This window comes from Phalacrocorax carbo, chromosome 3, assembly GCF_963921805.1.
Source record: "Phalacrocorax carbo chromosome 3, bPhaCar2.1, whole genome shotgun sequence".
Lineage (NCBI taxonomy): Eukaryota > Metazoa > Chordata > Aves > Suliformes > Phalacrocoracidae > Phalacrocorax > Phalacrocorax carbo.
Genome location: NC_087515.1, coordinates 18,881,299 through 18,905,129, shown reverse-complemented (window position 1 = coordinate 18,905,129; position 23,831 = coordinate 18,881,299). Strand labels below are relative to the sequence as shown.

The 23,831-nt window shown below is 36.8% G+C and overlaps 1 protein-coding gene across 4 annotated transcripts in view; it reads right to left on the bottom strand.

Moving 5' to 3' along the window:
• The window catches only part of BABAM2 (BRISC and BRCA1 A complex member 2), a 176,344-nt gene that overhangs the window by 74,854 nt on the left and 77,659 nt on the right, over window positions 1-23,831 (bottom strand). For all 4 annotated transcript variants that reach the window (XM_064446039.1, XM_064446042.1, XM_064446041.1 and 1 more), the window contains exon 7: window positions 7,299-7,408. In XM_064446039.1, coding sequence (XP_064302109.1) covers window positions 7,299-7,408 — 110 coding nt within the window. The remainder of the gene's footprint in view (window positions 1-7,298; window positions 7,409-23,831) is intronic.

Sequence of the window (23,831 nt, the reverse complement as noted above, 5' to 3'; positions counted from 1 at the left end):
AGTTGAACAGCTAAAGTTCAACTTTGAGCTTAAAGAAAAACCCTCCATGACCTGCTCATGTGATTACATTTAAGGATAGTTGGCAGAAGTCTCAGACTTGTCAGATAATCTTTAAATTTGATGCAGTCAGTAACTCTGAAGCACTTTTCTTATACAAGAGCTATTTCATTCCAAAGAGACAGTCTGTGGAATTAAGCATGTTTAACAACAGAGAAACTACTGCTTCAGTTGTGATTTCCCAGCAATGCTATATTTAATTGCTGTTGTTTTTTAAAGAAATATTTAACGACAGCACATTGTGCATCAAACCACAATTAACTTAGCCCTAGACAAACTCGAAGTTAAGTTTCCCTATGTAGAAATGTTACAATTCATGTAGGACCTGATTTTTTCATTGCATTTTCAAGAAACACCTAGTTAGGAATTTTTTAGGTTAACATTTAACCCCAGTTACCAGACCCTCCTGCTTGGTCTATTACTGTCATACCACAAGCCATAGAATTTAAAAAATTTTAAAAAGACACTTGTTTCAGTTTCAAATTTCTCTGGTCAGCCTAACAAATTTTATGGAAAACATTTCAAGGAGTTCAAGCTGGCCCTACAGTCGTCCCACACAGTTCTTTAGAACAAAAGGTCCTACATAAAAACCCCAAAAGATTCCTATTAATTCTTGGGCATGAAAAAAATGCTGCCACCTGTGACAGACAGTTCAGTACTAACATGGATTGATTCTGTTCAGCAGGCTTCCTTTCTCCTACAAAGACATTTCAGGAAGGGAAGATGAGATCTGCTGTGTGTGCTCTAATACCTTGGGGAAATACCTGAGAAAGGTACTTCAGTACTGCACCAGGGATGTCAGAATGCCAATAAAAATACCCTCCAAACCCCCAAACCATAAGAACAACGCAGGCAATAGGAAAGACAAAAACATTTGATGTATCAAAAGAAAAGTAAGAGATCTGGTAAAACTAAATTGAATTTCAGCAGCAAAGTAAAGACCATCTAAGAAAATAATTTTTTTAAAAAATCCCTATTGCAAATACAGAACAAAATGTCAAAAGTACTAAGTACTGGCCTAGCTAGTAACTGAGATGACAGTAATTTTCAATGTCATTGCCAGAATTGGTTTTGACTAATTAAAAGTGCTTCTGACAATATCACTGTACAAAGATACAAGTCTAAACATTTGGGCAACAGTAAAGAACCAAGAACACCTTTATGAAGAATACTGTCTGATGTCCTAAAGAAAAATCACTTGGTTCCCTTTTTCCTCCATTATCACTCTCTGCAGGAGGGTAAACACACCTAGAAGCAGCGATACCACAGGGTATTTTAGAAGAATACAGCTTTACAGGAGTACTTAGAAATGCCTGTGTCGAAACAGGGATTATTACAGTGAAACTTGGTATACTCATAGCATATGACAACATAACATGAAACAGAACTGTATGTTTAATTAGGGCAGCGTGAAATAAACTATAGGTACGCAAGTGAAATAATGCAACACCTTAATGGAAAGATTTCTATCTTAAGGAAACAAATGTGTTTAAAACAACTGAAATTTCTGTGGACCATTCCACTCTAGTCAGAATTATGCAGAGGAAGGGAGTCAGAGAGGGCTGTCTTGAATCACGTTACCATTTTCTTTTGTAATTTCTTATTAATTCAATTTTCTATACATATTTTTTCTACTATACAAGAAAATCCTTTAAGGGATAAACTACTTGATATATCATGTAAAAATACTCCCTCTACCATTACGTTACAGAACCTTATGCATACAGGCTGACACTCAGAGAAACCTGACAAAACCTCCAGGAAGACACAAACCGTGCCTGCTCTGAGGCTTGAGGCAACGCTGAGGTCTGGATTGCTACAAAGCATATGTCAGACCAAAAAATGCCCCTTATCTCCTATACAGAGAAACTGGTACCTCATCACCTAGCAACAAAATCAGTGCCAGTGAACTACCTTGAGTATTTCATACCTCAATGATTAGGTCTAATTGCTTAGCCTCTTACCTGAAAGAAAACCATCTTAAAAATCTCACTAACTGAACCATTTAAGGACAGCATTAACATATCCAAGCATTAAAGCACCATTTAGATGATGGACACATAATCTTAGCTCTTCTACAACTATTTTCACTAATTGCTCTGTATCAGCTTCAGAAAAAAAAGGAACAGCTGGTACAGTTGAACAACCAGGATAGAAGTACAAGTCAATCTGTTTTGACTGTCATTCCTAGTCTACCCTGATCTCTTCTGAAGCTGTCAAGAGGCTATCAAAAGGTGGCTGCAGCAAAACAGATGATTTTTAGGACACAGGAAGAGTTGCAAAGCAGAGCCAGACTGTAATCAGGTTATGGTACTGGCTACACCTTCAGAAGATTTGAATGACGGGGACATGGCACATACAGCAGGCAGAAGGTATCACTGACTCACTGGCCATGCATTGCATAGGCGCATGACCAAACTAGGCTCATAGAAGAGAAAGCCCTGCAAAGCAACCGTCATTCCTGCTTCCCATGCCTGCAGAGATGCTCTGGAATTTGAAGTAGTCATGGACTGTCTTGGCTGTCTACTAACAATTCTACTGAAATCATCGACTCAGATGAATAAGCACATTTTAATACGCCAAACAGAAGACCTTCTTGCTTCTGTCTTCCACAAAGACATATAAAATGGCCTAAACATGACCACGCATTTAGAGACTGTGTACTCATAATAATTCTGAAACAGCAGGCTTCAACCACTGACGTGCACTTAGCCATACGGCATGCCAACTTTAAAGGTGAAGCCCTTCACAGCACCCCTGCATCTCAAACATAGTGAGAGGCAGTACCTGGCAGTAAATGGGTAATATTCTACAGTTCTCCTCCTCCAACTCCCAGCAGAAAGGACAGGTCGAAGACAGGAAACACCTTAAAGCAAGTACATGTGTTTAATTTTCTCTTCTTTTTTTTTTTTTTTTCCTTCCACCAGTGAAAAACATACAGAAACATTCAAAGCCTAAGAGTTCAGACCAGGTTCTTGTTATTCTCCCCTCCCCATATGAGAAGGTTAAACGCAGTCACTGAACACTGCATACCACCCTCAGTCACGAATAACCCTCTGGCACAGCTCCCAGACCAGTAAAAAATGGCCATTTCAGTCCCCAAAGCATGGAGCCTGATCCATTTAAGCAAAACAAGTTCTACAGACAGCTGGTTTTCTTAGCATATTCACGTCCGCGTATTTATCAGAGAAAAGCCCTCCAGGACAACACTGTTTATTGCAGGATTATTTCTGTGAATCCGGGGAACACAGCATTCACCGAGCAACAGTGCTTCCACCCTTATATCTTTTTTTCTTAAAACGTGAACCAAGACAAACCCATTTTTATTTCCTTTAGCATGGATGACTCATGAAGGAAAAAATTACATACATTAAATTTAAAAAAAAACAAAACCAAAACCTTCTGATCTACATTCATATGTAGTACACTGACACATATTTTAAGAATCAATATAGAAATCAGCTGTTCAGTCTTGCACTGATTCCTTGGATTTAGAGTCTAGTGACTTTTAATAAACAGAAACCAAAGATATGATGGATATTTTTATTAAAAATTTCCTTTCCATATGAGTATCTAGTATACTTTCACTGGAAAGATAATTTTGAGCAAGACGCTTTCTACCAACAGGTTTAGAAACATTATGAATAACACGACAGAGATACAGGGGTAACTATCCCAGCAGCTCCTCATCGTGCAGAAGCAGCCTCAGAATACATCTGTGCCTACCTAGCAGGAGGGGGTCAGGTGGATGAGCGAGCGAGGGGCCTCAGGTACTGACACGGCTCAGCTCTCTGACCCTCTCCCCAAAGCACAGCAGCTGTCAGTGGGGGTGAAGAGCATCCTGAGGCCAGTCCCATGCCCTGCGGTGGGAGGAGGAGCAGGACGAGCTGGGGACACACACGGATGCTGGCAAGCACCATCCTCTCAAGCTGGGTGGTCAGTCTGTGGGGTTGCCCAGCTTACCACTTCCTCCAGAAGTGTGCAGAAACTTGTTTTTATGATACTAGAGTTATGATGGTAGTTTTTAAACAACACGTGTATCATAAATACTCCACGTTTCATTTTAACTTAATCTAATTTTTGAAATTATTAGAAGTGACTGTTATTGGCATCTATCTTCTTATTGCAGATATCTGCAGATATCTGCAGTGCAATGAAGAATAAGAAAAATTCTTAAAATTACAAAATGAAAGCTTTTTTTAAGTGATTGATTTCAAATTAAGGAAACATTAACTAGAAATTGCTGTTAATGTGTTGTGAACAATTAGTATTTAAAGTAATGTTTTTAAATTAGCAAGTTTTAACGAAAGCATTAAACCAGGTACAGTTATGAATAATTATTGCTGAGATGTTTATAAACTAACACGAGTACTTCCCATCCCTAAGTGCAGAGTTGGTTTTTTTACTGTAAGAACTGAACTTGACACTCTTGCAGCCAGACACACCACCACAAAAGTCAATGGAACACCAATACTGACTCAAATGAGCCACAATACTTCTCTACTGCATTTTTACCCTCTGCTTTAATATGTGAGCTTTTTCAAGCCAACCGATCTTCGCCCCAAAGCACAAAAAGTGGAGATTTCCCTCATTTTGCAAATCTCTATTCCTGAGTCTATGACAAAGAACAGTCAAAGTCTTACAAGTATTATGTTTACCATCCACCTAAAAATAGAGCAAATGTGCTTTACCATAAGCTTCAAAGCAAACACACTAAATTCATATTGCTAGGGCTCAAATTTGCTGACAAGATCTGTGGGTATGTATCATTTTTAGAAAATGCAATGTGGGAATGCATGTTTATATGGTAGAACAGAAAAGCAATGAAACCTCTTGGGAAAGCAGGAGATAACTCACATTACACAAACAGGCCTTTCTCTCTTTTTTCTCTACAAAGCTGAAACATTTCTATCTGAAAATGTTTTTTTATACGTCAGTAAAATGCTATTCCTGTTTGGTCGTTCTTCCTAAGGTGAAGAGAGTTTAGTATTAGCAAAATAATTGTGGGAATCTGGTATTTTTCCTGTTTTGTGGAGTACTTGGGAATGTTATGTTGGGAACTGTCAACTACTACTTATTCCACCTCAAAATCTGCTGCATAAAAAAAATACACTGGTAATTTGCTTACACGGCTTTTGTAGATGCAATTACTTTTAGCAGCAGGAAAGAACTTTTATAAGCAGAACACAATTCAAATGTTACATGCCATGGCCTCAAGTCATTAAACTAATCCTCAGGGCTTCTTGAGGCTTTTTGTACTTTTGGCAAAAAGTATGAAGAAGTATGCATTGTTGCTTCAGTTCCCAAACACTGGAAAGTTAAATATCTAGACTGTCAGCCTCTGCTAAACAGAGCAGAGATTGGTTTGGGGAAAGAACAAGAGACAAATATATCTTTGTGATTAAAGCACAATTGAACAAACATTGAAAACATACCCATACATTTTTTCATGGCATGTCAAAAGTAGCCAGCAGAAAAAAGGAAGGTGCAACAGCTCTGGTATTATGGGTTACCAGTATACTGTGATGAATACCTTACAAATGCATGGGGACAGACAGAGTTAGATGAGTGAAGTATCTCAACTTTGATACACAGATAACGTGACAAGGTGTGGCGTGGAACTCCAGGGTTTACTGGCATGATTTTAACATGACTACATAAGCTATAAATGAAAAAACCATAAAAATGACAGACATGTCAGATATGTACTAACACCACCCAAATATCTTTCTGCTGTATTTCTCTACATCACACATCTAAAATCAGATATTTTTTAGGGCACTTACAGAAAGTGCATATACTTTTAGGAAGACAAAGTGTTCTTTTGTATTGCTATTCCACTTGGTATCAAGATGCTAACATCTTTCTAAAGATACTATTGAAAGTGGGGAAATAAGCAATGTATTCATTAGCACATGGGTCATTTAGACAGACATACCTGGGTGGCCTGAAATACACTTAAGAGTCAACATGTGACTAGAGCTGAAAATACAATGGAAACTAGTGACAGCCCATTTGCTTTTAACAGCAGCTGAGCAGAAGAATCCTTTGGAACACGGGAGGATAATTACATGTTTGCCTATAATTATTCCGTCAACTAACGTTGACAAAAAGTAGTGAATTGATAAAAATATGAAAATGTAAAAGCTGCTAAATATATTGTGTGTGTTTGCACGTGCGTGTGTAACCTACATTTTCTTAAATAAAATATCTGGGAAGTCTTATGCCTTTATCTAAATCAAATCTTGGGTTTTGTTTTTTAAACTGCATCCAGCAGTTTGGCCAGACCAAGGCCCTGTTAAGCAAAATGTCAAGATACCGTGTTCCTTCACTCACACAAACTTTATCACTGCGTAGCTGTAATACCATGGTAGTCAGTATTTCCCACTTTTTCTTCTATACCCTGAAGAGTCATCACCAGTTCACAGGAAAGTCACTGCAGTGTTAACCAGAAAAACAAAGCATCACTGAAACAATGCTAGGCCAGCTACCTGTTGTATACCTAAACAGTCTAACATAAGAGACTTTTTTGACGCAGACATCACAAGACTTAGATACCGAAGGGAAGGAGGAGCATTAAGACATTAATTCCAGAAATGGAAGAAGATAAATTTAATGAAAGCAGACTGATTTCTAATCCTCACCCTTTCATTTTAGGAGTAGATATCTGATTCTTAACAAATCTGTCTGCCAATGGGTAAATAGATCAGTGAGATTTAACAATCTTAAAATGAAATATTCGGATATTCTCCTGAAAAAAATGAAGCTGCAAATTCCTAAAACACAGTTAATAAAGCCCTTTAGCTTCTACAACAATACCTTATTGAAATCTATTACACTTATACAGAGAACTTACCTTCACAAAATAAAAAAAAAATTAAAGCTTCTCCAACAAAAAAAGCTACCAGTATCCTGTACCATAGGAGGCACTCAAAATATACTGCTACAGGAAATCATAGCATAGTTTTCACAGATTATGATGCCACAAGAATATCACATGTAACCAGTGATGACTTTTGTTCATCGATATGTGATGGATCCAGACATGGATATGGAAATAGCCGAAAGATCTATCATTTCTCTACTACACACACACTTGCAGTAATCATTATGACTTTAAGCAACTTAAAGCAATAGAATGCTATTGCCTAGCTAACATTTCTCACATGTATCAGGAAGAAGCAGAAAAGTTCAGAGATGAAATAGAATGAATGCTCCAGAAAAAAAACTATCTCACTCACTGTTCAATACGTGGGGAGAGATACAGTTTAGGAAAAACTTGAGTAGCTTCTGCGTCCTCAAAACTAACGGAGAGAAGTGCAACATCTTCTCCAGGATCTTCATTCACATCCTGTACATAAAAAATAATAAATATAAAATGGCAAATAACAAACTGAGTACTTATAAGCTTACAGATAACAACTAATAAATACCAATTTATTTAGGAGACACTTAAGTCAGAAATCTAAAGTGCATCCATTGAAAAATAGGTTGCAAATTTATTCTTTCTTACTAATTTGTACTTAAAAGATATTTTGCTGTGCTTAATTTCCTTGAAAGTATCAAAATAAAATTACTGTGTTAGCAAGCATACAGTAGTGTAGCTCTTCCTCAATTAGGTGAACTACATATTTCAGTAAAGATGCAGATTTTGTTTTTAAGAAACCTTGGATTAACACTAATATCAGACACAAATGACAAAGAATTTTAAAAAATGTTATAATATCACTGAGTTATGACCACAGATTTTATATTTTTATATATGTGTGTATTAGTATATGGTCCAAAATTTCTGCTGTACTCAACTCCTTTTGGAGATGAAAAATATTTTTGCAATCAGAAATCTGTATCTAGAAGTCATTGTCCCCAAGCTTCCTTCAAATTAAATCCATGCATTACTTTCAGCAAAGACTGCATACTCTGTAAAAACTACTGTAAAGAAAAATAAAATCCATGCTAAATGCCATGACAGTCAATCTCAATGCATTCACAGTTTAAGCTTTCTTCGTATCAGAACAACCATCTATAGTTTTGGGATCAGGTAGAACAAATTGTTTCTGGTTAGGACCTCACATCTCTCCAATTCATAACTCACATACAGTACGAACAAGTGTATTTCTGCTATACACAACTTCATTTAAGCTCTTGACCTCTAGTTAGAAAGCAATGACTTGGCAGTGCAGTCACCTTCATCGACAGCAAGTAACATGGAGCCACTGGCTGCTCATAAAGAAGTCCTTTAACATGTTTCTGCATACGTACATAGCAACTTGCGAAAATGCATTTGTTTTTATCCATTTTGGAAAAACAGAAGAGGAAATAGATAACCCAGCCGATACGTGCTTAAAGCAGGATCAGCGTGGTGCAGTGTGCCCTGGTATGCTCTGTCCCACAAGCAGCTGTGAGGAAGGAACACGCAAACCACTTAAACATTGCTAGAAGACCCTGCCCTATGTGGGGAAAAAAAGAAAAAGTGCCTGCTGAGTGGTTTCGGGAAGACAATCTCATGCCATTTGAAGCTTTGGCAGGACTGAAACTCTTAATGTCCAGAGAGACTAGCTGCATACCAGCTATTACGTGCAGAAAACACCATGCCAAGAAACTTAGTGATAAGCTGCAGGGAAGAATGGGTCTTAAAAAGCCTAATTGTCTTAGATGAAAAATGAGCCAGAGCTGACAGTGTTTTCTTAAAATCTGCCTTGGTGTGCAGCTCACTTCTGACAGCTGAAAGAAAAGTACTCTTAGAAATGCCTATGAAATGGTCACAAGCACACTTAGGCTGAAAATCGGAACATGGTTTTAACCTGAAGTTGCAGGACAGCACTTCATAAGAGTGCTGAGGACAAAAGCTAACTGCTGTCCTGTTTTGGTAGAATTAGTTTATGGACAGGATTATATGACATGGCTGCCTGCAACCGCAGTGGACAGGCCCTGGTGACCCAAAATGTTCCCTTCAGTGTTTCCAAGTTTCCAAGGGGTACTATCATCTGCAGAAGAAGAACCAGCAGAGATGACAAAACCTTTTTCAATGAGACAAGAACAACAAAAAATATCAAAGACTGCAATCACCCCGCAATCTCTTCCCCAGTATTTAACATATTTCCATCATTAAGGAAAAATTTTAAATGAGGAACAGCTTTTACTCCTGAAGCTGAGTATGGCATTAACTGGCTTTTTCACATTAATTTGGTAATTGTCAATCAAACGAATGGAACTATTGAGACAGATTAAGTAGTAACGCTAATGATTAAAAAGATTTTAACGGGCATTCTTCAAGAGATAACAAGTACAGATAATATGTTCACTTATGTATGTATACAGTTCTTCCAAGACCATATTCTTTCCTTTGTAATTCTTCTCAAATAATTCGTTTTTACAGAATAGAACCCATATGCATTTTACAAGCTACGTGGACAAAACCAAATATATTTAATCTTGCATTTAGTATTAGTGCTTAAGTTGAGTTCATGCACAGATTGACACCATGCATAACCCAGTTTCTAGAATACAATCCAGGAGCTTACTGATCAAAGAAAATCAAAACAAGAGAAAAAAACCCCAACCAACCCCAAAACAGATTAGATGCACGCCACTACAGAATTCATTAATACACACACCACCCCCATACAGTAATATTACATTATATTTTCTACACGCACTAGTGGCTTCTTTAATATGAAGACTCATGCCAAGGAAAAAAACCCACACAACATAAATCATCATGGTATCTTTGCATGTTAAGTTGCAATAAGCTGATGTGTGCAGTAAGAGCAATAAACTGAGACATGTGATGTTTTTCATTTACAAAACTAACACACAAAAAACACTACTGCAACTACTGTTGCCAGCACAGCACTGCATTACATTCATACAGCTACTACCCAACGCAAGTCTGAGTACAGAAATTGGCATTCTTCTGTAGCTACTACTTTTCAAATGGATGCATATTTTTGGCCCCCACACCTGAGAAATGAAAATTGTAACTTAAAAAAGAGATAAAAAAATCAGCATTCCTGTAGGTTTCAAAAAGATGTAATGCAGCAACATCATGAAGTTGCTCAGCCTTATTGCTCAGGTGGTCACAGACACATGAGGAAGTCCCTTTGCATCCAATACTGTACTGTTTATTCCTTTCAGACTTTGTTACTTTTATTTATGCAAGAATCTGCTTGGTGGAACTGCATCCACCCCTAGTATGTCTGTTACAACTGCCGTTTATAAAACTAAACCAAAACCACATGTCTTACAGATAAACTGTGGAAAGCTTTTCAACTTTTTGTCATTGTCTGTGCCAGTCACAACTTAACCCCTTCAGTGATCCCTCTCCTGGTCATCTCTACAAACCTGTCAGTGACTAGGTGAGATGATGGATCCTTATATTACCAGGCAATGACATTTCCCCAGAACAAGGGCTGAGATCCTTCTATTACACCAAAGCGTCCAAAGGCAAAGCTTGTTTTAATGCTTCTCATCAAACTCTGCCCAGCCAGTGTCTTCCCCTTTCCCATTTCTGCATGTGTATTTCTCCCAAAGAACAGGCCAGATTTAAACAGAGCAGCAAAGCAAAAATCACCTCTATTTTTATTTTTCAGTTGGCTTCAAAAGAGAGAGTGACATCCAATTGCTTTGGCAATATTATTCCCTTTTAGGAAAAAAAGAGGCTGTTGAACTGAAGTCACAACACATTTTTTAACATTTAAGTAGCCATGTTCATTCTCATAATTTCTATTTAACTCACAACACTTAATGCTAGAAAATTTTATTTAAGAAATTAAATTTATATTTAAGAAAAACTGATTTTGTAAAAATTAAGAATGGTAATTTTCTATAAATGTTAGCATCCAAGGTTTGATGCCAACATTAAAGTACCATTTTATATTCACAGAACTTCTTCCACAAGACTCTCCAGAAGGCATTATTAAAATGAACTTCCACTGAACGGAGGCACATCCTGTGCCACAGGAATTTTGAGGTTTAAAAACAGAATGTTTGTAAAAATACTTAAAATCATTAGTTAAACGTGATAATGCACACCTATTAGTTTCTCCACAACAGTCTCATGCTTGATAATTAAAAAAAACCCCAAACCTGTAGTGCACTGCAATGTAAAAGAGCCAACATAGATTTTCATGGTGTCTTTCTGCCATCTCGCTATCACATATTTCTTTTTTTAAAAAAATAATATTTTCCTGATTCCAGAAAATGCCAGTTCAAATCAAACAGGAAAAAAAATTGGATACAGCAGTTAACACTGAAAATAGTTTTCTTTCTCAAGAACTGCAAGGGGTTTCCTATGTTTACAAAAGACTTTGCACAGTGTGGACTGATCCTTGACTAAACCTCCAAAGTGCTGTGGAAATACAAAATATACATAGTAAAGCGATGCGGTGAGAAAGGAACAAAATAAAAAAAACACCCTAAAGATTTTAAAACCATTGGTCTTTTTATATTGCAGAGACCTTCTAGCAACAACATACAAGAATAAATAAAACTTTTCACATAGAAAAGCATAAAGAGAAAGCTCATGGTATTTTATTCTAATTTACCCTCTGCCTACTTAGCCAGTGCAGCTGAAAGGTTCATTAAGTATGTATTTTTGAAACTCAAGAACAAGAGGCCATGTGAAAATAAAAATGCAGCACAGAACAGATGAAAACAGAAGTTTGAAGGCATTTTGAATTTTTTTTCCCCAAAAAAACTTCAGGAAAAGACTTCATGTATCACAAGACTCCAAAGTAAAACCTAAAATCCTACTTCTAATTGTATCTACACTGTCTAAACAACCATTTGTTAGTTTTCACTTGTATCAGTTTAAATTTACATGCAAATGAATGCTTCAATGTTTACAGTGGCTCCCTTTGCAAAATACTTAATCTCTTTTCAAAGTTAGTATGAGTTATTTATGAAAATTATCATCAAAACCACTTTAAATACACCATTCAAACGGCATTGTTTTCTCGTATCCTACCTACTGTAATTGAAAACTGGGAATTTACTGGAACTGACAATTTATTATGAGTCAGATGGTTGATAGCCAGTCCAACCAAAACATCTGCTCCTCACAGTCACAACTGCTATAACCCATTTCCTCTTGTGCCTGGAGTCCAACCAAGTTGTACATTACAGTTCCTTTTCCTTAAAGATGCAGACTCTGGAAAACCAGCTATTACCTTTCCTTAGTTATCAACAAAGAATCACCCTGCAACCTCTGATTACAGTATTCTTACAAGAGCAGGTATTTCTCTATTTGGCATGCAAGCGATACTCTCTGCACCAAGGAGCAATGCATAAAGCAGTAAGCAACTGCTGGTTATCCCAGGCTGTGGCAGGACCTGCCTTTCAATGGAAGGCTTGAGAGGAAGGAGGCATGAGACTGGGGGAAAAGGCCCCGCAATGGGCTGATGTATAAATTGAGGACCTGGGATTAGCAAGAATGAGAGGAAAAGAAAGTAAGAATTTGGTAGAAAGGATGGGAAAAGATGCACAGGAGGAGTATTGACATGCTTTGGGGAGGACAAGCAGCTTCTGGCCTGGGGGATGGTAGGCAATGAGGCAAGGGAACAGGGCTTCTGGTAGGGCTAAGTTTAAACCATAAGTACAAACTGCAATTGGTTTGGGGATAAAAGTGAGGGGTAAGGAGGAGCACACAGACTGCTCCAACTATGCGATGGTCTTTTGGGTAAGGAGGTGCCATGCAGATGACTGACGTTGCAGAAGCCTCCAAACTGTATGTCAGGCCAAATCTGCTGCTGCAGGTTCCCAGCCCCAGCCAGTTATTCCTACCTCTTCCTGGAGGTTTCTGACCTCTCGGCTCTCACAACTGCTCAATAATTGTCTCTGTGGTATGACTGTAATTGAGGGGAGGGAAACCTTGAGCAAATGGGTAGGGGAAGGGATCGCTTAAAATAACATAAGCAAAGGATAAACCCAATTTACAACTTGTGTGATGTGATGGAGGGTGGGGGGAAGGTGGAATAGGAGGGCAGAATATGGATGAGAACATGGAGGGCTGAGTCAGCACTGATCTTAGCATCTGCAGCCAGCTTACGACAAGTGGAAGTCTTTTAACAGACACTTGACTGTGGTACCTCTCAGCCCTACCAAGTCAGTCAGCTTCACAGAAGTTGAGTGTGAAATTTATATTTCAGGATCCTTTCTGGAGAAAAAAGGTCTCCAGAGGAAAAATGCATGAGAATAACATGCATTCAGAAAGGTAATTTATCTTACGGTCAAACTTAACCCATGTAATTTTGCATATGTTCCTGTAAAGGAACCATACCTACTAACAACTGATCAGAGATGTGAACAACAGAATTTGGTTTTAAAACTGAAATGTGATTGCAGAAGAGAAGAATACACAACACTATTTCATTAGTACTAAGGGGCTACTTGCATCACAACAGTTAGCAAAGTTTGGCCTTTCCCCTCCAAATGGCAGCATGCAATAACATGAAAAACAACTGTCAAATAAAGCATAAGCCACTCATACCCTTACTGAGTAGCAGTTTCACTAGCCAGCTTTGATACAAACAGTTACATGTTCTCCCAACCTTTTTCTACATCTAGTGTTTTTTAAAAAATAACAAAACTAGGGGAAGGCAGGCTCAGGAATGTGAAGTGCCAAATGAGACTGAGAAATCTGCTTCACTCTGGGGAGAATGTATAATTATTCCAGGAAATTCTTTCTCCTGTCTTCCAGGAAACCCACCAGGTCTGATCAAGGAGTGCTGATCCTTTAAATAGGATCTTTAATGAAAACAAAGGCTGTTACCTTATGTGCACTGCCCATGGCTTCGCAGGGTTCCAAGCACAGTCCCTCTTCCCAAGGTAACGCAGCAAAACACTTGGCTCAGTCTGGGCAAAGAGCACATCTGAGCCCAGCATAATTCCTATTTTAAAAGTTACATAGAAATTGTAGTCTGGGAAAATCTTTGCAGAATCTGAAGAGCTTGCTTACAGGACAAGATACTGAGCTTTCTTCATTAAAACAAAATTCAAATAAGTATCTACTAAACACTAATAAAGTATCAGCAAGACCTTCAGATATTCCATTGGGCATCAATAATTGAATATAAAAACAAACAGTATTTTCTTTAAGTGTGAGGTGAGTAACATCCCAGGGTTTTGTTTTGTTTTCAGACTTTCACATATAAATATATTGTGCTTCTTTAAGACAAAAACTTGAGATCTGTTTTGCCTATGCCATTTTCTTTTACTACTGTCATGGTAATTTACCACTACTTTGCACAATATAAGTGACTGTCAGCATTAGGTAAACAATGCTGTTAGGAAAAGCATAAGAAAAAACAAACAGTTAAAAAGAAAGAATAACATTCTTGTCCATGAAAATACATGTTAGATTCACAACTTTCAAGATTAATGTCATTTAAGTGGATAAAAGTTAATTTATTTTGACAGCAGAAGAAGTTGTGGTGACACTTGCACCAAAACAATACTGTTTGCTTAGGTCTGAAAAATACAATCTTAGAAAATAAGGCAGATCTCTTCAAAAGTCAGAACTATGCTGTTTTGGTAAGTTTGGAACTCAAATTTGAAAGAAATAATCTTGGTGTGGCACAGTCTAATATTGGGTGCAGTCTAAAATTAATATTTCTGAACTGATTGCAAGTGAGCCAAAATGTATATAAAATGAGTATGTAGAACAAGAGATACAAAGTACATTTGCAAGACAGGATCATAACCATCACCAGCTGATAACAGGACACATAAAATTTTCAGAGACTTCAAAGTTTAGTTTTTATAGGTCACCATATCCGCTCTTAAACAGTGAGCAGCAGTTGCATCCACTCAGATCAAGTCAATATTGCCATGTCTTGGCAAAAAACTTTTTGTCTTTAAATCAAGAGCACCACAAAAACATTTCTCAAAAATCCAGATCTTACTTCTACTACCAACAAATATTGCTACAAGGAACTTTGCTGGCATAAGTTCTTCTACTGGCGGAATAAAGGACAGCACAACCTGGGCAACAGTGTGAGAATCCAGCTGAAATCATAAGACTGAAAATCTAGATGTTTCCTTACAAGCACATATCCTAGATAAATGCCTGTTTAAAGCTTGGTTGTAAACAATGATTGACTTTTTGTAAAAAAGGTTGTATGTATGGTAAACACATTCTGAGTGCCTTAAAATGTCATGTTAGAAAGTTGTGGGTAAACAGCAAGCAATGGACATGTAGTATTAAAATTAACACTTGGACTAATAACACCAGCATCCTAAATCAGGGATCATTTGGGGACAGCAAGGCAGAGAATGTGAAGGAGGGGGCAGCTTCACTTAGTTCATATGGGTTTTGCACGCTAGTGACAGACATGCTGGTTCTGGGCAAACACTACATTCAGTTCTATGTATTTACATTTTTGTGTGTCTGTAGTGCATGGAGGACTCATTTTCACCAGTGTTTTAGATGTTCTCATTCAGAATTGTCATATGAGATGATCAATAATGGAGATTCAAGATTTATCTAGTGACATAATTATTTCTCGGACTGCCAGGGTTCAGGCACTCTCTGCATTACCTTGCCATGTGCCAAGATATCTCCTCGCTAACAACAGTCACCAGAAGACACATCTTTCACACTCATCTCTGCAATGACATCTACTTTTCACACTTTGAATACTAAGAATTGCACTAGGAACTAAAAATGTAGATCAATACCCACCCTTCAAAGGGTCCTCATGTTTGAAGCCAATGAGATAAAACAACTTTAGCTATATAGATAGCCTTTCTCTCTGTGTATATATATAGTCGGAATTACCTGAAACAATATAAAGTGGATTTGCAATATTTCCAAATGTAAAAATACACTTTCAGTACTCTCAGCAACAGACAAATAGAAATAAAAAGAAAACACAAAATACTTTCTATTTAGATGACTTATGACAGGACACCTCCATGTAGCTTCTTTCTTTATAAATCTCCCAAAGCTATCAAGCTGCTTCCTCAAGATGTAGTTATGATCAATTTTTTAATGTAAGCCCTATGTTTTTCAGTTTGCTTCTCCAAATAAAGATTTGGGCACATGTGCAACTTGGAATTCAAATCTTTCACAATGATTTCATTGCAACTTGAATCTCTCCAGCCACCTCTTCAAATGACTGGACTATAATTTATTCAGAAAGCAATGTTTGCATTCTTCTCCCACATTTTACTGATTTCCCATCTCTTTAAAAATAGTAATGTCATTGCAGAGGCCAAAAACCAGTCATCTTATGTCCAGTGGAAAACAAGAGCTGCTAATAAATGCCCGAGTACTCAGCTAGAGTACAAACTGATCATTAATACAGTTCAAAATAAAATAATTTTTCTGCCAAGCCAACTTTCCAAATACAGTTTTTCTATACATGGATATTTAAATTTTATATATGTAAATCAACAAAACAAACATAATAGATTAGTATATATAGGGTTCATGATTGAAAGAAGATTCAGAGGTAACAATTATATTTAGGAAGACTAATATATTTGTGCAAGTAAGGATCTTAGGCATTAAGCTAAGTCTTAGAAGGGCAGCACGACAATAACAAAAGTATTTTTTTTAAAGATAATGAATGGCTCATTGATACAATTAATCTTGCAAGAAAAAAAAAGAGTAAAAATTAAAATACAGTGAAAGAGAGACATCTACAATAAGTGTTTCAGTAATTGTGTTGTGGTTGGAAGTTGGCATAAGCATTTATTTTTTTAATCAATCCAACTTTTTAGTAAAAGCTTTTTTTCCCCCGCTTTCCACATATTCTTCTATGTTCCTGGTTCAATGAATATCTCTACAGAATCAGAAATACTATAGATTACATGGGTCACAATAAGAATGCCAGAGTAAAGCCATATTCTGAGACAGATCTTCAGTGAACCAGGAAGTACCAACAAGATTTCACAGATGAAAAAGTGAATAATCAAAGTGTAAAGTAAAAACAAGTAAAGTTACACTTGTTCTGTGCTCTTTCACCATTGCAACTAGTATTGCTGACCTGATTTTAAAAATACTAAATATTTTCTTTTAAAAGAAGGTGCAAATATTAAAATCATTACTTGCTACAAGTTGTTTAGTCAATTGCTGTTTAGTCAGTAATAGGAATGTTTCTTATTGAGTCCACAGCACTTTTGATTCATAAACTGTTCATTATGCATTCCCATTTCAAGTGTAAAGTATTTCTATTTCTTTTTGAAAGAATTCTATTACCCCTTTGTCCTATTATTACAATTACGTCTACAGGATCTTAGAGGACTGTGTGTCTGTGTGGGGCATTTTCTGCTTTGTACAAAGAACATGCAAGTTGGAGCGTCCTGTCCTCTTGAGCCCTATTTACAAACATTCATGATTCCAACAAACAACATGCTCTGTGTAATCATGCACACAAGTGTATATGTGTGCAGATGTCATGAAGAGTAAGAACTCGTTACTGTAAAAAAAAAAGTTCTTCCAGTAAGAAGAGAAACACAGCTTTTTTTCTCACATTTGTATGAAAGTAGATCCTGCTACAGATGTTAAGTGGGATGCTGGAATGAGGGATAAAAGCTGTATTAGTCAAAAATCATTATGACATTGGTTTTTCAGAGTTCACAGCTATACTGGAACATAAACCAGGTGCATAATGTGGGGTATAATTCACAGGGATAGTGTCTGTTCTATATATAATTTTAAAAGTCACATTCTGTGACATTGCCTGTCAAGAGAGGTCTCTGGAACCCTATAGTGTGAGACAGTAACTCTTGTTCTTAGCATACTGCTCAGGTTAAGGTTGACTCATCTGTTGTTGCTTACCTTGCCCCAGACAGAGCCTGAAACACGGGGTGTCCAGCTTAGATGTGGTACCAGTGAATTACAGTGGTAGTTGCTAGAACAATACATCACGTATTTCCAAATGAAAGACTGGTTCCATCACTGAGATTTCCCTGATTACTGACTCAGAAAAGATCACCAGATCTTTTCCCTTATCTGTTCCATTACTGCATCCATCACAAACTTGGGATAAAGAATTTGCAGAAGTATTGTTAACTCTTATAGCATCTGGAGCTGTGTTTTAATGAAAAAGATGCAGATTCAAAGGCTACTAACATTCATAAAGCCCTTGACTTCGCAAAGTTTCTCCTGACACCTTCTCGCTCGTATCACATGTTCAAAGGTTCAAGGGATAATTTTCTGTAAATCTAATTCAACTTTTAATGCTCTCACAAGGCCTGAAATTACTCGCACATGCTCAAAAGCTTCAGGACAGGATCCTGGCATGCACAAATCAACACAGCAGATCACCCTCTTGGTCAGATATTCAGCTTTCTGTCCATAGAACTGAGCATTATGTTCTCTGGCAAGAAGGATGATGTCATCACGCACAAGCAAGACTTGGATTGTGACAACAGAGTTTGAACTGGAAGTTTCTTACCCTGAGAGAGCATTAGACAATTTTATTTTCCTTTATTTTGTCTTTTTTTTTCTTTGAAACAGCGAATTTAAGAAATTAAAGACTAAAATATTTTCAGCAGTTTCCTGAAACAATGCAAGTTTGATGGTCAAACAACTGATGGGATTTGCTGATGGTTCTTCACTGGGTTCCACCCTACTGTTAGAAACAGTTAATAGTGGACTGACAGATGACAGTTACTATTCTGCTTCCCACTTCTTCATGAACCTTGGTTCCCCTACAGGCAGCAGTTTCAAAAGAATGTAGTCCTTCGTTTGTGTGGCATAGCTACACCTGTAGTGGGACCAACTATGACACATCCTTGAGGACAAAATATAGAGTTTAAAAAAGCTTAATAAAAGTGTTGATTTGAAAATCACTCGAAAAAAAAACGCAGCATAAGAAAACCAAAGTAACTGCCAGAAAGTAAATGAGGACCCGATACTTAAGATGTAATCGTAAAAAAAAAAAACCAAACCCAGATTAAAACCAGTGATGGTAAATAACAATATTTAAAATCCATGTACATTAACAAGCTGCAAGTCCGAAACTCTCAAGCCTTTTCTACTAAGAAGCTACTTACAGAACAGTTGTGTTTAATCAGTGACAAAATTGTAGTCAATAGCATTTTAAGGATCAAGGGAGAGGGAAGATTCAAGTCACATGCATTCTCGGAATTCTCTAAAATTGCCAAATTCAGGTCAATTCTTCTAATTAATCTTTCCACCATCAGTAACTTGATTTTTTTCAAGCCTATGTAAAATTGCTTCTACTGACTTCTTATCTCATGTGCAAAATTTCCTGTTTTTTTTTTTTAAAAAAAAACTTTATGGTGTTTATCTAGAAATAAAATATTTCTCATCTTTTACTTCTGCGGTCCAAACATAATGTTAGAAGCCTATCCTACCTTGCTCTTTTCTGAATATTAAGACTAATTGAAAATTTGGCCACTTGGTATGCACCTCCATGGCAGTCACCAAAGAAAACCATCTACATGCAAGTTCTGTCCCAATCCCCACAACCACCCAATACATCAATTTCTACTTCTTTGGAAATAGAAAGAAATAGTATGGAATGAGAAGGACCGATTAAAATATTTTAAGCTAGATATCATATCTAGCTTCAAATAAAAAAATTGAGAAACACTGCTTTAACCATAAACATAGGTCAAGTTTTAGCCATGAGATAAAGCTGTCTAAAAGCTCAATCTAATAAAGACTGAACACATTAAACAAAACCACTAACTAGGGGCAATATATTCTTTTTAAGATCTAACAGGAGACTCTGACTCTTTGTAGAGTCATAACTGAAGCAGCATACAATGAAACAACATTACATAGGAAAACCCAGGAACAGTTCTAGTCTAAGGTCTTGTAAATTATTAGGGAATATGAAAACTTACCAAGTAAAACTGTGAACCTAGTAACAGAAATGGGCTATGTATTTCAACAGAAAATTTAGGAGCTATCCTAAACTCCACAGAATTACATATACTGGGAATGGATCCTCAGTTTTAGTTCTGCTGGGTACTTCTTTCAAAGGTGTAGCTATTTGCTACAATAAAATTTATAGCATTATGCTCAGATGAGTTTCAAACAGTTCAAGAAATAGAACTAACTGCAACCCATGGTAAAGTGCCCCACAGCTGAGTATGTTAAAAGATAATATTTAAAGAGAAGATATGCCAATTTATTAATATTCACCTTCCTTTGCACACTGTTATCATAGCGATAATAAGCTCCTTAGATACACCCAAGGCATATGCAGGTATACATACATATATGTATGTATACAGGTTCTTTTAAAAGTTACCCTCTTGTTACCGGATGGTCAATGCAGTAATTAGCTTAAATGAAACAAAAGCAAAGATCCTTCTAGGCTCTCCTTTTTTTGCTGCTTCATTTGGGATCCACACCACAATCTTGCCAACTTCTGACCTTTCAGCCCAGTTACTCACATCATAAACACAATTTCCCATTAACTATGAAACTCAAGACTTTTCCCTCTCCATACAGCATCGTTAACTGCTTGGTCTGCCACATAAGCTACTCCTCCCTCTACTTATACTTGGCACTATGGCACTACAGCAATGTCCAGAAAGCTCTGTCTAGATCAAGGCTTCATTTCTCTTGATAGGTCCCCAGATTCTTTCAGTAATATTACACAGAAATTGTTAAATATTATTTGGAAATAACCACTGTCCTGGCTCCCTGCAAGCACATGCTTTTTAGCCCCTATGCTTTAAGTCAATCAATATGAAAACTTCTAGAGTCTTCCAGTTTTCCAACAGGTCTACTTCTGAAACTGCTTTTCAGCTGGGCTTTAACACTCCCCCAATTCTATCAATGGCAATACTTATACTTACATAAAAAACTCCCTTCAATATTTCCCTTGTCCTCTCTAAAGAAATTATACCATTTCCTTTTGTCTTCCTCCACATTCAGTTCCTCGCTATCCTAAACTAACTGAAGGATTTCATAAACATTTTTTGTTTTCTTTGTGGTTTTTTTTAATATACTTTTAATTTTATTTCCATGACATATATGATCTTTCTGGGAACAGAAGCTTCAATTGCTTGAGTCCCTTCAGCATGAAATACAACCTGGTTACTTAAACACATCTGTCTTGGTTTTTACTCAGAACGACTGGACTTACTTGACCCCAGCTGTCTTAAGGCTACCCTCTGTTCAAACAGATGTGCTTATGCTAAGTGGTTGTTTGTTTGTTTTTAATAAATATAGAACAGATATCCTTTTCCACTAGGACTAGTCAACACCTACAGATGTTTACCCATTTTCTTCCCCCAAAACCTTTATTTCATTCACTCTGAGAGCAGTTTAAACCCCACTCCATTAATCAAGGATAGAGTGTTCCCACATTAAGAAATAGTCTTTGCAGGTATTTTCCTATCTATGAAATTGGTTTCCAAGATGCTTTACATTAAAACTTTAATCTTCACAAGATTACTATAATTATTAGTTGCACTGTAATAACTGGTTTTGTGGCAACCACGTGTTTGATGCTCTATTGTTAAAAGAGGAGCAGTCTCTTTTATAAGTCTTTACTATCTGGAAGGCAGATGTATAAAGATACCAGGAAAGTCCAGAGACAAAACTAAACATCCCAATTTTTTTCTTAATGTTTGTTTGCTTTGTATTGTAAATAAATATTTTTTATAGCTCTCACAACAAATTATCTTAGAACAAGAAGAGGAACTAACCGAAAGGCATTCTTTGCCATAGTTCAGTTTCACTCTGGAACATACTGATATGCAAAGTAGTTATTTGAGGAAGGGGAGAACAGAACAGACGCACTCAGACAATATAATCATTGATGCCTCGTTTCCTTAGGAAACCAAGCTAAAATTACAGCTAAATAAACAATGTGGTTTATCTGAAATTCTGAAATATGGTAGGTAAAACTTTGACGTAAAAATGTATGAAGAATTGCTTTGTGGAACTATGTTCAGAGGATGTTGGCACTACTCCATTCCTTCTAGAGTCTGTTATTTCCAATTGAAAAGCCATTCCTGAGAAGAAATGATGTTGTACAGGCAGAGAGATGGCTGAGATGACTATGATGGGTACTTGCAGCAAGTCCATGGTAAGTTTAGGAAGTAGAGGCTCAAGACTGATGGTGAAATGACTGTTGTTTGTTTAGCTCCTCAGAAAAAGTAATCCATTCACTTTGAGAAAACTGTTTAAGAGAAAACATGGCCTTGATTTATAGGAAGATTAGAAATAAAACAGGAGGTAAGTTTGAATTGTAAAGGTTCAAAGTCTGTAAAAGCTGCACTCCATGTGGGAGAGATCATAATTGAGATTATTCTTCTTTGATTAAAATTACTTTTGGAAACAGAAAAACTGGACAGCTACTACGTGAAAGAGAAATCAGAAAGACAGAGTGGGCACAGACATTTCCAACTTCCATCAGGCTATAATGTAACTCCTTGAACAACGCAAGTGAGGTCTTCTCTTACTGCTTGTTGAAGAAAACTAAGATGATGCTACTGAAAACTTAATTTCATACCTATTTATGTTGGTGAACACCCACCCACCTAGAACATTCACTACCAGACTGAAGCAAAGGTGCTATAATCTTTCATAGAGTAAACAACTGTTTCTTCTTTGTTTCAGTTCAAATAAAATATTTCAGTGCATTGTCTGTTAACATGAATAGTATAATCCTATCTTCAATTCTGAAAAACATTTCAGTTTCACTATGCTTACGTGAAGACTTTTCTCTAAATGCCCATATTTCATGACCTGCTAACTTGACTATTCAAAAACCACTGGTGGACTAACTGGCGGGAACACAGAAACACATAGCATCATGGAATTGAAGAATGGCCTTGGACACTTCTAGGGATGGGGCATCCACAACTTCTCTCGGCAACCTGTTCCAGTGCCTCATCATGCATTTCCTTTGAAGATCACAGACACTATACCATTGTAGATTTTGAAACAGGCAAATAAGAGGAAATATTCTGTTGTGTCTTCATGCAACAGAAGTTCATTTCTTAGTCCATGAATTTTCCATTAATTTCCTATGATATATGAAGTGATGTAATTCTTGTTCTGTCATATTTTCATTAAATAAATTGTAAGCAGAATGTGTTATCCAAGACAACGAATGGCACCACAACTTACTGTTGTGACATGGTAGATAAGTGACATAATGCACCGGCTCTTACAAATGTTTTTCACAGATTCTGTGATGCTCATGATCAATTCTTTCAGCTAAAAAAAGGTTTAATCTTAGAAGAATATGTACATTGCCTGTGACCTAAACACTATTCTTTAATCTAATATAGGAAAATTATGGTTATTGCAAAGTCCAATAGGGGATTCTTTTTCTTGGCTGTAATTCTCCAGGGAACTTAGGTAGGAGAACCAAAAACTTGAGCTTTAAAAAGGTGCTGGCACAAACTTAGTTGCAGTAACCAGAGCAACCTTAAACAATGTTGTAGTTACCTGGTGTCTGCTCACTTTTCATGAGCCTTAGGCAGTTTGTGAATATGTATCTTCACATCAATTCCCACTTAACAAAGTTGAATTTAATTAAACAAACTTAGGAAGTTACAATCCTCATCAGAACCGAGATGCAGTATTATTCTAACAAAGAAGTTTAGTAGATATTTTCCAGCTTTGGCAAAATGCCTTGTTAGTGGGTATTGCCAAAAAAGTGAACACTGATCTTCAGTTTCACTTATGTTATAAATGATACCACTTCATATATTTTTGATCAGTGAAAAACTTCTGCCTGCCATAATATATTAACAAGAACTAGCTTTTTTTTTTAATCAGGAAACTTAAGTATCTTTCATATTTCAGCACTTAATGATATGTGGTC